This window comes from Sparus aurata, chromosome 3 (genome assembly GCF_900880675.1).
Source record: "Sparus aurata chromosome 3, fSpaAur1.1, whole genome shotgun sequence".
NCBI classification, from domain to species: Eukaryota; Metazoa; Chordata; class Actinopteri; order Spariformes; family Sparidae; genus Sparus; species Sparus aurata.
This window is the reverse complement of record NC_044189.1, coordinates 19,366,119-19,383,128: the sequence shown is the minus strand read 5'-3', so window position 1 is coordinate 19,383,128 and position 17,010 is coordinate 19,366,119. Positions and strand designations below refer to the sequence as shown.

The window sequence follows — 17,010 nt, the reverse complement described above, 5'->3', positions numbered from 1 at the left end:
TTTTCACGGATAACAATCCCTTGAGCTACCTCCAGTCTGCCAAGCTAGGCGCAGCTGAACATCGCTGGGCTGCTCAACTTGCAGCATTTGACTTCGAGATCAAGTATCGATCCGGTCGCAGCAATAAAAACGCTGATGCCCTGTCCCGGCAGCCCACTTCCAGCCTTAGTTTGGCAGAGCAGGTCCTGCCCAGCACCTCTGTCCCTGCTACTCTCCAGTCAGCTCCTCGTCCCAGCTTGGTGTCCGCAACCCAGGCGGTGGTATCGGTCTTTCCCCTTCACTCTTTGCCCGACCTCCGTGCTTTGCAGGAGGCTGATTCCCTCCTGAAAGACATCTTGGTGCATTGGAGAAGGCAGATTCAGCCTACACCAGCGGAGAAACGGCAGCTCCCCAAGTTGTCTTTGGCCTTGCTAAAACAATGGGATCGTCTTGTGGAAAGGGAGGGTGTGCTGTACCGTCGGGTCCATCGTCCAGATGGGGGGGAGGAAATTCTCCAGCTTGTCTTGCCATCCGTCCTCAAGCATGACACTTTGACACAGCTGCACCAGGAACATGGGCATCAGGGTCTGGAGCGCACCACCGAGCTTGTGCGACAGCGTTGTTATTGGCCAGGAATGACGTCCGACATCAACCTGTGGGTCCAAGGGTGTGAGCGCTGCCAGGTGGCGAAGGACACCAGACCGACGCCTGGCAGCTTCATGGGGCACTTGTTGGCATCGCGGCCAAACGAGATCGTGGCCATGGACTTTACACTGTTGGAGCCTTCCCAGGGTGGTTTTGAGAATGTTCTGGTGATAACTGACGTATTCAGCAAGTACACTGTGGCTGTTCCAACTCGGGATCAGAGAGCATTCACTGTTGCTCAGGTTCTGCTGAACGAATGGTTTTTCAGGTTTGGTGTCCCGGGCCGCATTCACTCCGATCAGGGCAGGAGTTTTGAGGGTGCATTGATCCAACAGCTCTGTCACTTGTATGGGGTTAGCAAGTCACGTACCACTCCGTACCATCCTGCTGGCAATGGGCAGTGCGAGCGATTTAATAGAACGCTCCACAACCTCTTGCGCACCTTACCAGCGTCACGGAAACGTGACTGGGCTTCTTGTCTTCCCCATGTGCTCTTCTGTTACAATACCACCCCCCATCAGGGTACTGGAGAGTCACCATTTCTTTTGATGTTTGGTCGGGAACCCCGGCTTCCCATCGATTTCCTTCTGGGTCGTGTCCAGGACCCAGTGCCGGGGGAGGTTCAGGACTGGCTGGTCGAGCACCAGGCCCGACTTGAGGTGGCTTTTGGCAATGCTCGTGAGCGATTGCTGGTGGCTGCTGAACGTCGTAAAGAGCGTCATGATCAGGGAATACGTGACACTACGCTGCAGGTGGGCCAGTTGGTTTATCTTCGTGACCATAGCGCTAGGGGTCGCCACAAAATCCAGGACATTTGGGGCTCGGTTGTCTACCAGGTCCTGAGAGCTCCCTCTGGTGGTGGACCTGTCTATACTATCGCCCCAGTGGATGACTTGCAGAAGACCCGGAACGTGCACCGTAACCAGCTCAAAGCCCAGGTCGGGCTCAAACCCGTTCCTCTTTTCCATCTGTCTTCCCCTCCAGGGACCTCCGAAGCTTCGGATGATTCTCTTGGGGGTGATCTATGGGTCCTGGTTCCCGGCACCCCCGCACCAACTGTCTCTGTGGCCTCAGGATTGTCAGGATCCACAGGGCCCAATGAGGTGGCCTTGGTGGACAGCCGGCCAGTTCCTGAGACCCCTGCAGCAGCTCCCTCTTCTCAGAGGCATCCACCAACCACTGGTCCATCAGTTCCATGTCGTACCCCTCGATTAACAGCTGGGCAACACTCAAATGTTTATCATCTTCCTCAGCCTGTGATTCATGAGGCCAACGGGGCCATTGGACTTGTAGGGCCCGTGTCAAATGCGCAGTCAGCAGTCTTCCGGCCTTGGTGCTAGTGTGTTGAGAGTTTATCCATCGTCGGGGCGACGATGCAGAACTAGGGGGTAGAATGTGGCAGGACGGTCTCATCTTTTCCCACATGCCCCCCCCCCACTCCTCCTCGCTCCATCCACATTAGGTGTGGATTGACGCACTGATTGATGGGCGGCGCTGCGCGCTTATTTATACTGGCCTGGTCACACCTGCGATCCCTTTCTCCTTTCCGGTTCTGCTCATCCTCCGTGGTGGCTGTGGCCCGGCGTGGCAGAGCTGGTGCAGGTGTTTGAGCCTTTGTGGCGTGTCGGAGTGTGGTGGAGCCCGGTTTGGCGTGGCGGATCATCTTGGCGCACGTTTCCTCTTGTTGCACAACAGGTATGCGAACCGCTGTCCTCCTTCCCACTTAGTGTGCCGCAGGGCGCATCGGTGACACGGTTCTCCTTTTTGTTGCTGTAGTGTGGCAGGCTGCTGTTGCCGTGGGGCCCGCGTTGCTCCGCTGGAAGCCCTCCTGGGTGTGGTTGTGCGTCCTCGTGGTAAGTCGGCGTTGTCCGTCCTCCTCTTTCCCTTCTAACCGCTGCTCGACCCCCGGCTAATTGTTAACATTCTGTGCCACAGTTTGGATCAGGCAGAAGCCGTGCAATAACTCTGCTACCTGGCCTGCTGTGACGCTGCGCCGGTGAGGTCCATTTAAACATTCATTCATCGCCACGGCTCCCTGGACGACGCTGCTGTTTTGTGTGGCTCCATTGTTTGGCTGCTGCTGATTTTAGGCAGCTGTTTTGGTGTCATTTAAAAAAAATTATTTTTGTTGTTTTCTTTTTTTGGGGGGTTTTCTGAATTGAGGTTGGGTCCAGCATCCCCCTCACAGAGCTGTCATCAGAGCCCTAATGCTGGGCTCTCTGGGGGCTGCTGCATGGGTTTATTGATTTGAGGAAAAGCTTGATTTATTAATTTGTTTATTGTTAAGTGTAAATTTGAGTTTCTTTGTATTATTTTTCATCGTTTTTGTTTAATTGTATTTGAAGATTTAATTGGTTATTTTGGGTTCCTTTTTTTATAATGCTTTATTGTTGGTGTGTGTGTGTGTGTGTGTGTGTGTGTGTGTGTGTGTGTGTGTGTGAGAGATACCAGCCAGACTGTGAGGCCATTTTAATTCTCCCTCTCTCCTTGTGGACAGGTGCTGGAGCTCAGAGCGGCGACCCAATCCCTGGTGGCGGGTTCACTTCTCAGTTGCGTGGGTGTGCAGTGTCACGGGTGATATTATTATTTTGGTTTGTTTCTCCCTCCTCTTTGGTTTCAGGCCGCCGTGGCAAGCCCAGCTCTGTCCATCCCCTTTTTGTGGCCCAGTGATTAATGTGAGATGGCTTGGTAAATTTTGAAACTAAAAAAAACCCATTGTACAATAAAAGTATTTCTATATTTTGAACACTGTCTCCTGCCCAGTGGTGATTTACGAACCTGTGACCTTATAGTCTCCTAGTAAAACAGTAACTACTTCCTGTGGCGAAATTCCCCAGGTGGCGTTGTTCGGCAACACTCACCCCTAGCTTCCACCTCGCCACATTAAGTTCAGTTCAAAGTTCATAGAAAAATAAACTTGTTCACTTATTTTGAACTAGTTCATGCACAACACTGTTAACATCTTACATCTCAGGCTCCCTCCAACTTGCAGAACCAACTTCTATTATCAGATGTGTTGTTTAGCTAGGTCTACTAGAGTCAAAGTCAGTCTCACTTCAAAGTCTAATGATTTTCTATGCAGCACAGACACTGACTGTCTTCCTTAGCATACATACAACATTACTGCCAGATCTGGGTGGTAGAGGATCTGTTTTGGCTAGCTGTTGCAGTGTCTTTTGATTTTTTATTCACTCGCACATACCTTGAAAGGCTAGGTAGTTCAATGTGCCGTTTCAGGTTTGCTGTTGACGTTGTTGATGTACGGAGTTGCTTTTGAAACCTGAAACTTTAGCCATGCGATGTGTTTGGCGAAAAAAAATTTGCCTTTTTTAACATCGATTTGGCCTGTTTTAACGTTGATTTATTCCTTAAGACTGATGTCTTCACCTCCATGCCAGCGGCTCTCCCTGCACTGTGGCCTCCTAATGCTAGCCTTAATTAACCAGAAATTGGAAATGAAAATTGTAACAAGAATTTTGACAAAATACATTTATCAGGGTTCTAGCAGTTTTCAGTAAGTCAAATTTAAGACCTTTTTAAGACATTTTAAGACCATAAAAATTTTAATTTACGACGCATTACCAAAAATTTTTTAAATCAAATAAATTCTGAAAGAATCATTTTATTACAATGAGTTCAGTAACATAAACAGGCAAAAAACAAACTTGCCTTCAAATAGAGTATATTTAATTTCATATTAATTAAAAAGCACACTGCAACTAACAAATGCACGAAAAAGAAGCACACACTCACACTCTCTCTCTCACACACACACACACACACTCACCCGCGCTCTCTCTTTCACACACAGGAGAACGTCGAGTGGGTTTTAAATGTCGGCGCTGCTGCGTGTGAAAGATAGTTTGAGATGCCAAGACCCGCCTTACAATGCTTCTAATTGGTTAATATTGCGTGGTGCCTTCTGTGGTTGGTTAGATTTAGGCACAAAGGACTGATGGATTGGTCTGGGATTGGTTATCTCGGTCAGTCAATCAGAGTTACTCGAACTACGGCAATCCGCGAGGACCAAAGTTTATTATCATAAAAAAATAAATATAGAGTATTGAATGGGGAAATATAAGCGTGAGAAATGGCAAGTGTGGCGTGTGGTGTGAGAATGGGTCAAATTGCGTGACTGTCACACTCAAAGCGTAACGCTTTGCAGCTCTGAGGCAGAATACAGTACGTTCAGTTCACGTTCGCCCAAAATATGAACGAGTTCATGAACGATCGTTCACTGAATGCGTTCAGGCACAATACTGATTACTGGTAGCAGTTCAAGAAGGATAAAGATAACCTTGAAAGCACTTCGAAGTGCTGGCAAAAGAAACAAAGCTAGCACTTGCTAGTAGTAGTACCTAACTAGTAACGTTTGGCTAGATAGTAACCGCTAGTCTGTTATTATTGTTCATCATTTGAGATCCAACTTACCGTATCAACTTTAGCCATCTCTTCTTCTCCTTTTCATCGAGGGGAAATTGGTAATAAGAGATGTTTTTGTTAACATCGTTTCGGTTATTACAACACGGGACACAGCACTGCACCATTTGACAGTAGAAGAAACCGTTAGAATGTTAGCGAAGTGGAAGTGGCTTTTTGGATATGATGACGTAGCGACTAGCCAAGCCTATTGAGAGTGAGGAGTTGTCGTCATGGTACAGAGCCCCTCCCCTCGATATCACGGTATCTTGCGGGATCTTCCCCCTCTCCGCCATGATGGCAGGATTCCGGCGGCAAAACACAATTGTTTACGTGTGTTCTTAACTCGGTAGTAGAGGAGGATCTTACAATTCTGCACTGTTTTACCATGCCTGGAAGTCACTGCTGCGTTAAAAACTGCTCCAGTACCTCACACGATACATATGAAAAACATAGGTCTACAAAACTGTCTGCAGCCTCATCTGAATCTCATACACCTTGCATTCACACTGTTAATGGCTTTAATCTAACCAGGACATTTACATCTTGCAATCACACATTTAACTACCCTAGCCAACCCAGAACTGGATTGTCCACTTTGCAGCCCTCAACACCCAACACAAAAACCTGGTACAGTATGTGTCATTGGGCTCAAATCAAATAACAACTAAATACCTAAACATACACAGCTTTAGCCTACATCAAAACATGTTGAAAACGTTTGTGTACATTGAACATCTCATTACAATCTAGTGTTTACGAAACAGTCGCAGTTAATTACTTTGTTATTTTGGTCAAGAAGTGTCTGCTAAATGCAATGTAATTACAACACACTAAAACGAATGTTAACTCCTGCACCCAGCCACAGCAGAAAGTCTCGTAACTTTCCAAAGACTTGTGGCTTTTAAACTCCTGCATTGTGTAGTAACTTACACCAAAAACAAGGTAATTGACGATGTCCATGTATGTGCATGGAGATAAATGGTCCAGGTCTCTGTGCCACTCAGCTGCAGGGAGCTCGTATGGGTCAATATTTTGGATGTCCGAGAGCTTCTCCAAATACCGCTGTTTTAAGCTTGGTGTGAGCTTGTTCCTGTAAGGTCCCTTTTCTTTCGCCTTATCTTTTTGCATTGCTTTACTTTCTTCCTTTTCTTTCTTGTATTCATAGATCCGTCTCTGTCCCGCCGAAATAATAAATGCGCAAAAATTAAAGAGCTCTGGAATGTTTAGTCGCGCCTCTGTGAAGTTCTGAAGGCGTTGCCCCTGACAACCGATAGCGTCTCCTACCATTATGGCCGACCGGCTCAGACCCCGCCCAAATCAACCCAAATCGGCACGTGACTCCTCAATCTCAATTGCCCTAGGAGAGGAGGAAATGACAGTGGACGCAAATTACGTATATATTTGGCTCTTTCTTGATAATTAAAAACAAAAAAAAATAAAAATAAAATTATTTTTTTTTAAATCACTTTCCATCAGGGAGGGCGGCGCCCTAGCGCCCCCTATTGGCCAGCCGCCACTGAAGTGTTCCCAACTGGAGGCTTTGAGGAAGTGCTTGTATTTGTCTCTTTTTGAGATTTTTGTGCTGGTGTCAACACTGGGTGCCTTATTTTGAAAATTAACTGGAAGTTATGTTGTTGTTTCGGTAGGTGACTTCCTGTTTGCTTTGTGCTGGATCCAGTCTTATAGTGCTACCAGCTAAGTCCAAGTCACCCAGAGAGCCCACTCTACCCAGCCATTTATCACCACATGCTCACCTGTCTTTCTTAGACAATTCCCTTTTGTTCAGATAAACCTTTATTTTTGCAAGACTACTAGTGTCTCTGCATTTAGGTCCAACAGAAAACCAAATCCTCACAGAATGCTGGTGTCTGTAGTTTCCATGTTTGGTCAGTTCCTACTGTTATGGTTAAACAAAGGGGACCCGAACGTAGACACACAGGCAGACAAGTAACTTATAAAAAAAGCAAGCTTTAATAATAAAAGTTTTGAATTAAAATTCATAAAATACAAAGACCAAACAAAAAAGCTAAGTACAAAGTACAACCACGAAAAGCAAAGTAGAAATCAGGAATAGCGCAGGAATTGTGGATGAAAAGCCAGAAACACACGACGGGGAGATGAATATGGGCGATACAGGAACACATGGGCATGGTCGAAGAGAACAGACAAACTTACAAAGAGGGTAATAAAGGACTTAAATACACAAGGGGGATGAACTGATAGAACACAGATGAGGAGCAAAAAGGGTAGAAAATGGACGAAGGGAGGAAGTAGAAAATAAGACATGACACAACAAGAAATAACTTCAAAATAAAACAGGAAATAACAAAACGAATTAAATCATTTTGTGAGTATTTTTAAAATCAATCCAATAGGCTTCCTCACCTCTAACCAACTGGAGAGAAGTTGGCAGGCTTTTAAACTGTGTGTGGGAGTGTCCTTACAGAGTCTTAATGGACACGTGTGAGCACTTGAGTTTCAAGTTGCACTACAATGCAGTACTGAGTTCTCCATCCACACCTGGGCTCATCTAGCCTTAGAAACCCACATGAAGGCCAATTTGACTGAAGCCGGACCGGACATGTATCTGGTGGAATTTAGCCTTTCGAGCCCTGATAAACCCTCCTTCAGCCCCTCCATTCGCTTTTTCCCAACTCCATCTTCTCCACCCTTCAGATTCAATGACAAGCCACATCGTGATGCTGGTCATTAGGGAAGCGGTTCATTACACATTTTTCAACTGAAATTAAATTGGCTCTGAATACAGTCTTTAATTTTTTTAGGTTATTTTTTTATCTTGATTTTGGACCATTTATGCAGTTGTGTCCATTCAGGTTCGTGTTTATATATGTCTTCATGATTCTGGCTAGAATTTTCAACCAAAGTATCATGCCAGCTGGTTAGTTTGTGGATAGAGCCCTAATTTGTTGCGGGGTCCACTTCAAGCAGCGGGTGAAATGTTCCTTTAATAAGCTAATGGCTGTGAAATGACTGAAGGGGCCTGGGGGAATTGGGAAGACTGTGGGGTGCAAGAGTGCAGGGAGGGTCTGGAATGCCGTGGTCATCAGGGTTGGCAGCAGGGGGAGTGTACACATGCTGTGGCCACTCTGCCAGAAGGGGATGAGGGTCTACCGGCACTTTGCAAATCACTGCTTATAATACAATATGCATTTTGTTAATATGCATAAACATGATGTTCATATTGAATACACATTTGTTACGTGTTTTAGTGATTGGTGCAATGCAATACTGATTTAATCTAGTTACCACTTTGGAAAGAAAATCTTTTGATCATAACTGATAAATGAAGTTTTCATATTAAAATTGCAGTATATGGTGGGATGAATAACATCAAGGGCATATGGCATATTTTAAAGCTATGAGTTGATTACACTTACACACACTATAGAGCCATTTGTGTGATTAAATTATATGGATATTATTAAGCATTGCTACTTCTCAGCAGCTCTGGAGGAGATTTTCAGGTGCAGAGCCAGACCTTCTGGAAGAATAAACACCTCTACTCACATCAGATTTTGCTCTGATCTGGAGGTGTTTACCAGCAGGAGGAGAGTCATCCAGAAATGATTTTCAAGCTTTTGTGATTGAAAAGTGCATTTATCTTCGTTCATGGTTATCACCCTGACTGCAGCAGCGATCCGCAGAGGTGACTTCCATTGGTGTGTTCATTTACTGCCTTGTTGACTGCCAACTGGAGCTGGAGGGGAAAAGAACTATAATTCATGAACAAACCTTTTCAGAGAAGAGAGAGGAAAAAGAAGAGAGTTTCTCTGTTTAGTGAGAGTTAACCTGAATCAAAAGAATGCACCCGGTGTGTGGTGCTTTTCACTTCATAAGTTATATTTGTTGAACAAAGCAAAGCAGAGACGATGGGCTAGAGACAGGCTGTTGCCTTTTTTTTGGTTTGTTTTCACCACATGCTGTGAAGCAGTACCTACAGTGTTGCTCATGCGCATCTCCCCCTCATGCGCATCTCCCCCTTTAAAACTTGGAGTAACATGATGCAGTGTCATTAATTCTGAACACTTACAATACCTATGAAATCCGTTCTGGAGACCAGCCTGATATTTGTTGTCTACTTTCACCATAGTGCCCTTTTTTCCTTTTTGACCATCAAGTGTCCCTTATCTGTCCCTGTTTTTTCATGTTGTGCCAACAGCACGAAACGTAAACATATTTTTCAACAAACAAACCAACAGTCCTAGTCTGCAGGGTAGTGGGAAGACTTATGGAATGGGAAGAGGATTATTTTGCCCTGTGTTATTCTGCATTCCCTCTAACTGGTAAGTTAACTTGACAGCAGGTTTCATAACACATCCTGAGAATGTCCTCATGACTTTGGGTGATGATGTTGCACTAGCAGTCTTTGTGTCAAAAGATCCAGGCTTTGAAGCCTTTGGGTGACAACACTGCCGTCTGGCAGAGTGGGGTCTGTCTCAGGTTGAGTCTCCACATTTTCCTTGAAAATCTGTTGTTGCTGTTCTGCAGCTTTACCAGCTGTGAATGTCTGGCCATATCTGCTGCCTTCTTAAAAGTCAGATCACTGGTCATTTGCAGTTTCAGGGTAAGATATTTATCTCTGATTCCAATGATGAGGTTGTCACATTTATCCTCCTACTTCTCGGAAAAGTGGCAATGTGCTGCAAGCTCATGCAGGTGCCATATAAACTGTTCAACAATCTCACCCACCGCTTGAGTCCGCATGTGGAGCATGCCTGCTTGAAGATCGCATTGTGTCTCGACACAAAATGTTGGCAGCTCCAACACGCAGTTGTAATTGTTAGCCTCTTCCTTTTCACCCAATGCGAATGATTTGTAAACTTGTTTTGCCTCCAAGCCCATGGAGTAAATCGGTGCGCATCAGTGGGGTGGATAAACAATGATGCAAGCAATGCAACTAAACACAATGATTCCATGTTTCACTTATTTTTTAACTTTATTTTCACCATTTAAAGGACCTATTTATAATTCCCAGCTGCCTTCTTTAAAATATGGGGCAGTATTTACCCCCTTCTCAGTGTTAAGTTGAAACCCCTGTTATTTATTATTTCATGTCACCGTTTTGAGAGAAGGTGAGGACCCAAATGCAGTTACACAAGGGAGACAGGCAGGATGAGGAACTAAAGTTAGGCTATTAATGGAAGGCCAAAACCAAGTAATACAAAAATACAGTAGCAAACAAAAGGTAAGACAAAGTATCATACAACTAAGAAAAAATATGTGAAAAAAGGCAGAAGCAGACATTGGAGGACACTGGAGCAAACATGCTCAGGTGAAACATGGGAAAGACACAGGAGAAGAACATGTCAATCCGACAAAGACATCACATAGCACAAAGACTATATACACACACACAAGCGCTAACGAGGGGATGAAGTAGAGTTGGAATGAGGCGGGGAAAGGACAGGTGTGGGAAAAGAACAGAAAACACTAGAAGGAGGGAAAAAAGAGTAGGTGTGGACAGCAAGAAAACAGGAGGGGAAATGACACAATAGAGTGAAAATAAAAAGCAAGACACAACACATGAGGGCAAGATACACAATAAAACGCACAACCAGAAACACAAAACCAGAATCACAACATTGAATTTGTTTTTATGCAAATTTATTGTTGCAAATTGATGAAAATTTTAAAGACTGAAATAATTACTACTATGCAGGTTTTTATATGCTTACCATTCCTCGGTGCATTGTTGTTACATAATACGTTCTCAGTAAAACTTTTGGAGGCATACATTGATATTGAATTCTGAAGGCAAATTACTGCAACAGTCAACACCACAAATATAGAATACAAAGATGACAATTAAAATATAAGTAAATACTTTGGCAAATACTATTGCAAGTATGTACTGTATGTTTTAGACTCATAAAGCTATACAGTTTTCGACCCCGCATAGCATGACTAGCATGAAAGCATCTGCTAAATGCCCTAAATGAAATGTAAATGTAAACATGTTATAACTGTGTAGATAGATAGAATTACTTAGAATTACTTTAATGATCCCAGACTGGGAAATTATTTAATAAAGTATAATAAAGTATAATAAAGTATAAAAGTATATCACTATGTGAACAGTGATATGATCAGGCTAAGATATATACAGTGTGAACACTGCAGTATTTGAAATGTTTTTTTTTAAGCCCTCTTTATTGTAAGACATGATTAGTAGGATCTTTAATTTTAATATTACTGACAGGATTTATTAAATATTTCACTCAGATGATGTCAGGGCTCATAATACATTTTAAGCCTGTTTTATCCATGTTCTTGAATCTCTACAGTGGAGGTCATTAGTGTGAACTGATCCATTGTGAGAATGGCCACAATTATTAGGCTACGGCCCAGGATGAAGCAAACAAATGCGCAGTTGTATATTAATAATGACTATGGTATGACAACAAAAGTCACCGGACAGAAGCTAATGGAAAGGATTGGTGCATCAACTATAGGCAAAACATTGATTCTGGTGTATGTACTGCAACACAATTTTAAATTCTAAAGGGAGCTCTATTTCTTCTTATATATTTCATTATTTGCTAATAGCCTTTAATATCCATTTTCCAATATATAGTGCATCCCTTGACAAATCTAATGTTAGACAATTTCAAGAAGTGCATAAACACTAAATGCTGCTTAGATACAAATACATACATATATTAGATGAAAAACATTGAACAAGTTTTTTTTTTGTTTTGTTTTTTTTTACAAATAGGCCTGCAATATCTGAAATATAGATTGGAAGAACAAAATTGTCATTGTTTGAAATAAACCATTAACAAATCTCCCACAGCAGCTGTGCAATAGTTCCTAGCTATTGACTGCATTGTATCTGTTGTAGTGACAGGTATGTATAATGTTTTGTCAAACCTGTTTGTGTCAGTGAGACTCGAATATTAGAAACAATGGTAAGAATGAAATAACACTCAGCAGTAACATGAACAGCCTCCAAAATGGACATAATGTTGAATCAGCACCTCTTGAAATAACTGACCTTCTTGAAAGCAGGCTTTATTCAATTGCTGTTGTATTAAACTGTATAGCTTATAAACTGACCACTAAATGTATCTTATTGTTTAAATTTCTGCTCTAGTTTGTTGTGATCTACATGTTTGGCCTATATATATTCATAAATAGTATCTTCTGCATCATGCTAGTAAATCAGGAAAGAGAAGAATTAATAAAAATATAGATTTTGAGAAATCAAAAGACATCCATTTGTTCAGGACAGTAGTGAGAACTAGCCAGATAGTGAAAAAAAAGATGTTATGGTGGGTTTGAGAGCAACTCTGAGCAAGGGATGTGAGCGCATCTATTACGTCAACCGCAAACATTGTCCCTGCACCATTTAAACAGTATCGCTTCACTGACTCACTGCCATTCAGTTTTAGGAGAATATTTATCCTTACTCTTTGGATTTCCACCATTTTTTCCTCCTAAGGAAACTGCTAAGGCTCTCAAAAGTCCTTCTCCCTACTCTTAACAGATTTCACCCAACATTTTCACCCAACATCACAGAGAGTGTGCAGGACAGTCCGTCCTCGAAGATTATGCTCAGGTTCCTCCCTGTCGATGAAGCCGATACCGTAACATCCTCGACAGTGACTGACATGTCCATGAGAGGGCAGTCTTTCCCTGGGATGAAGAGGGGTTCAGTTTTGTTAAGGTTGAGTTTGAGGTGATGCACAGCTGTCAAAGCTAAGATGTCTGCCAGACATTCCGAGATGCACATTGTAACGCTGGTGTTGGAGGAGGATTGGGGAAAAGAGAGGAACAGTTGGGTGTTGTCTGCATAACAGTGGTAAGAGAATCCATGTGATATGACTGCAGAGTCTAGTGATTTGTGTATAGTGTAAACAGAAGCTGTCCTTATACTGAGCCTTGAGGGACACCAGTTTCAGGAAAGCAGGGTTTGCACAAGGAGCCATTCCATGTGACCTGAAAGGGGCAATTTGTCTATGTGAACCAGGTTAGGACAGAGTAAGCATTGCCATATTCAGCCAGAGTGGAGAGGAGGATTTGGTGGTTGACTGTGTCAGTTGTGCGGTATTAAGATGCACAATCCAATTAAATAAAAATAAATTAAAAACAAATTAAATAAAAGGCAGTTTAAGAGGTAAGCTAGGAATTGTTTTAAGCTATAACAGGTTAGAGTAGGCAGTGTAAACTTGGCAGATTTCTAGCTTTGATTTTGAATCGGTCAGAGTCGGGCTTGTCTAATATAATCAGGGAGGTTAAGTAGTGCAAAATTCTGCTTCGCTATGCTTTTGTTCTAACTGGGACAACCAGTAGCATTCTCCCAGATGAGGGTTTTAGGAGGTTCATGTGGCACAAGCACGACAGAACCATGTGGTGATTTTTGGACGAGCAGCAAGATTTTGAGGTCAATTCTCGGAGGGAGAGGAGGAGGTGGAGAACAGTTTCAGAATGGGTGCAATATGGTCGTGTTTCTTAGTTTTTCATCAGCATCCTGGCAGTGACATTCTGAATAAGTTTACGTGGCTGAGTTGACTGTGAACAAACCATTACACTAATCCAATCTGAATAAATGAATAAAGGCATGGGTAATCTTCTTCCCTTTTACAGTACTCCTCTGATTCTTGCAATATTTCTAAAATGGTAAGTATGCAGACAAGGAGGTTTAAACCTGAGTCTAAGATATTGGCAAGATTTCTGACTTGACTCTTTGAAGTGAGAGATAGGGAGGGATGGCAAGAAATGAATTTAGCTTCCAATTAGTTGGAGAGAATTTTTGCTTCATCTGTTCATTGACTTGTTTAATGTAGTTATCATCACTGTGGTTTGGCACGCTTTAAAGATGCAGAAAACTGCCTCCACAACCTCATCCTTTTACCAAATGAGGGATTTACATTTTCTGTAGCAGTTTCCGTCTATTCTTGATCAACTTGATTCAGTGTTGTTATTTTCTGCCCCATCTAGCTCCCTGGTCTGACAAGGGAGTGAGCGAAGAGTGAGAAGGAAGGAGGGTTGGAGAGGGTAGATGTGTGTACAGACAGAGAGAGAGCGAGAGACAGGGAGAGAGAGAGAGAGAGGAGGGAGGTGCTGCATCAACCCGACATACAGCAGCAGCAGCAGGCTAGGCTTAGGGATCTATTGTTCCCTGTTTTTTATTACTAACAGACCCCGCTGTCCCTCATTAAGGATCTAAGAGAGAAAAGAGAAACAGAGAGGACGAGGAGAGTAGAAGGAGCCCTCTTCCCCGTTCACCCGGGATTACCTCTTCTCGGATGCACTGGCGTGGACAAAGCAGAAAGCACACACTTCAGTCTAGCTCTTTACCGCGTGGCCAGGGTTGCTTTTCTCCCCCTTCACTGCATTGGGAACTACAGTACTTGACGTACGGTAGCCATGGGGCTGGCCGGCAGAGCCGTGGGGATGCTGGGGGTTTCAAGAGGAGCCCCGCTCCTCTCTCTCTGGAGTATAGCGCTGCTCTTTCTCTTCATCTGGGAGCTGGATGCACAAACTGCAGTGGAAACTAAACCCATGTACATCTGGCAAACAGGTATGGTCCATCCTGTCCACTCTTTCCCCACCTTGCGAGTGGGATGGACGTCCCATTCGCTGCCACTCTTGCAGTCTTGATGAAATATTAATGTGCATATGTTTGTGTACAAAACTGCGTGAGAGAAAGCTGGTGCACTTGCTTAAAGTGTTCTTTTTTGTGTTTTTTTTTCATTAATTTACATTGATTGTTTTGCTCACTTATTATGATTTCATCATAATGTCCTGCAAATAAACAGAACGTTCATTTAAAGCAAAAGTTCCTTGGCCTTGTTCCTTGCAGACATGCATGTGGCAGAGGTTGATGCATTGGAGCCATCTTGCTACCGTGTAGTGTGGTAACATATTTTCTGCAGTCCCTGAGGTGAATGTCTCTTTACCCCCAGACTGGGAGTTAGAGGAGCGGCCTGTGCTGGCCGTCCCCTGTTCTGCCGAGGCAGCTGGGACTCCTCGGCTGCCTTGCACCTCTATTAGACTCATTTATCACAGTTTGACATGAGTGCAATTGATGAAATGGTGTGTGCGCTGGAGCTGCATGTGGCTTAAGCGGGGTAAATACAAGCACGCTGCAGAGGAGACGACAAAAGCACGCTGTAGTAGTTAAATACTGATGCAGGTCTTTGTATTTGTAAATAAGTAACCCAGCGGTGGAGGCGGATGACTTGCACCAGTGTGTTGTGATAGTAGCTTTGTAGCGTAGGCAGCTGTAAGTAATAGGAGGCTCCCTGCTGCTGCTGTTTTGGGTGGTGCCTCTCACCAGTCGAGACTCATTCGCTGTGAGAGAGCAGCACATGGTCAGAAGGACACGATACTGATGCATGGTTCAGCGAGCAGAGTGAAGGAGGGAGATGGGGGGGTGGGGGGATTTGGTGATGGGAGCAGGAGTTGGGGGATGGATCTCCCCAACCCATCGGGACAGGAGTGCCTCTGGATGCAGCTGGAGATCAATGTTCTGTTCACCACTGTCTAATCCCTCTCTGTTTTGCTGGATCAATGTACTGGTTACGCTGGGATCCTGCAACCCTGCAACCAGTAGGAGCTGATCAATGGGTATAGTCCTATCAATGCAACTCAGCCTGTGTGCGATCAATACTGGCTTTGGGTGGAGTCTGAAATGTGATCTATACATGTTAATAGTGCAAATTAAGCTCTCATGGTCCAACTGAAATTAAAAGTGTTAAAAGAGTGTTTGCTAAGAAATCAACTTGTGCTCCACATTTTTGATGTTTGGTTTTAATTGGAAACTTTGATTAAAGTTGTAATTACCATGAAGAAATACAATGTATGTCTTTGTATTGACTACATCCCCTACATTGGTGTTGATTGAATTTTATTACCACTGGCAATGATCATAATTTTGATTTGAGTGGTGAACTGTATATTTATTTGTCCAATGTTTTGATTACAATAAGCAAGAAATTTAGATTAATTAATTATTCCCCTTTATTGACTGCATCCCCTATTGATGTAGCACAGGCAGCTTGCATTGATGCCATTAAAAATATCAGTGCAATAATTCTCTGGGAGAAATATCTGTGTGGCTGGGCAATGAAAATAGTCAATCCATTAGTCCATAAGCTACTAGTTTTGTGTGATTTTTAAAGTGGACTGGTGTTACCTGATGCCTGGCTCCATTATTTTGCCGGTTTTGACTGATCATTTGGCATTACCACATCATCATTTAAGATAATGCTAGAGTGTTCAGAAACTGCTGATGGCTCAGAAGCTAACATTAGCTCGCTAGGTTTACTAACTTTCACTTTCTGGGTGCAAAACTAACCTTAATGTTGAAAATTGTAAAGGGACAAAAAGCTTAAATTGTTAAGGATGGAAAGCCAAACTGTGTAGACTAACATCAACTTTCGTATGCTATACTGGACAGTAGCTGTCATTTCTTTGTTGATTGTTCATCACCACTGCCATGAAATAGATCGAGACGTACAGAACAGAAATACAATATTTAAAACTGATTCTAGAAGGGCTCAAACTACATGACACTGTTTAATGATGCTTCTACTGCCTGTAATATATATATATATATATCCACCCGGAGTGCAGCTGATTAAATTCCCTGTAACCTGGCATGCCATTGTATTTTTTTGAGGCCTGCAAATTGAATATTTCTGTCTAACTGCCCAGCAATAGTTAAGCTATTTATTATATAAAAAATAATAAATAATGCAATTTGTTTAAAGCAACAACATGCATATTTTTGGGTGGCTGAAAAATAGCAACATTTAAAATAAAGCTAAATGCTGTATCCATTTTTTCATTCCTGTGGGAGCAAAATTTAGCAGTTGAGGAGAACTGAGAGCTTATTGACTGAACCTAAATTTACAATTAACTTTACATTTGGTCATGGAATACCAGGCAATTCAATCTAACACACCTTACAAAGAGGACAAACCCCCTTCACATTCT

The 17,010-nt window shown here is 43.2% G+C and overlaps 1 protein-coding gene and 1 long non-coding RNA gene across 2 annotated transcripts in view; both read left to right on the top strand.

Moving 5' to 3' along the window:
- The first annotated feature begins 2,333 nt into the window (after window positions 1-2,333).
- LOC115578461 (uncharacterized) lies at window positions 2,334-3,370 on the top strand. The gene is made up of 2 exons (XR_003983456.1): window positions 2,334-2,477; window positions 2,560-3,370. It is a non-coding gene; the product is annotated as an uncharacterized LOC115578461 (long non-coding RNA).
- Window positions 3,371-14,093: 10,723 nt separating this feature from the next.
- The window catches only part of thsd7aa (thrombospondin, type I, domain containing 7Aa), a 185,206-nt gene continuing 182,289 nt past the window's right edge, over window positions 14,094-17,010 (top strand). Inside the window, exon 1 of the mRNA XM_030411820.1 lies at window positions 14,094-14,590. Coding sequence (XP_030267680.1) covers window positions 14,437-14,590 — 154 coding nt within the window. The 5' untranslated portion in view covers window positions 14,094-14,436. The remainder of the gene's footprint in view (window positions 14,591-17,010) is intronic.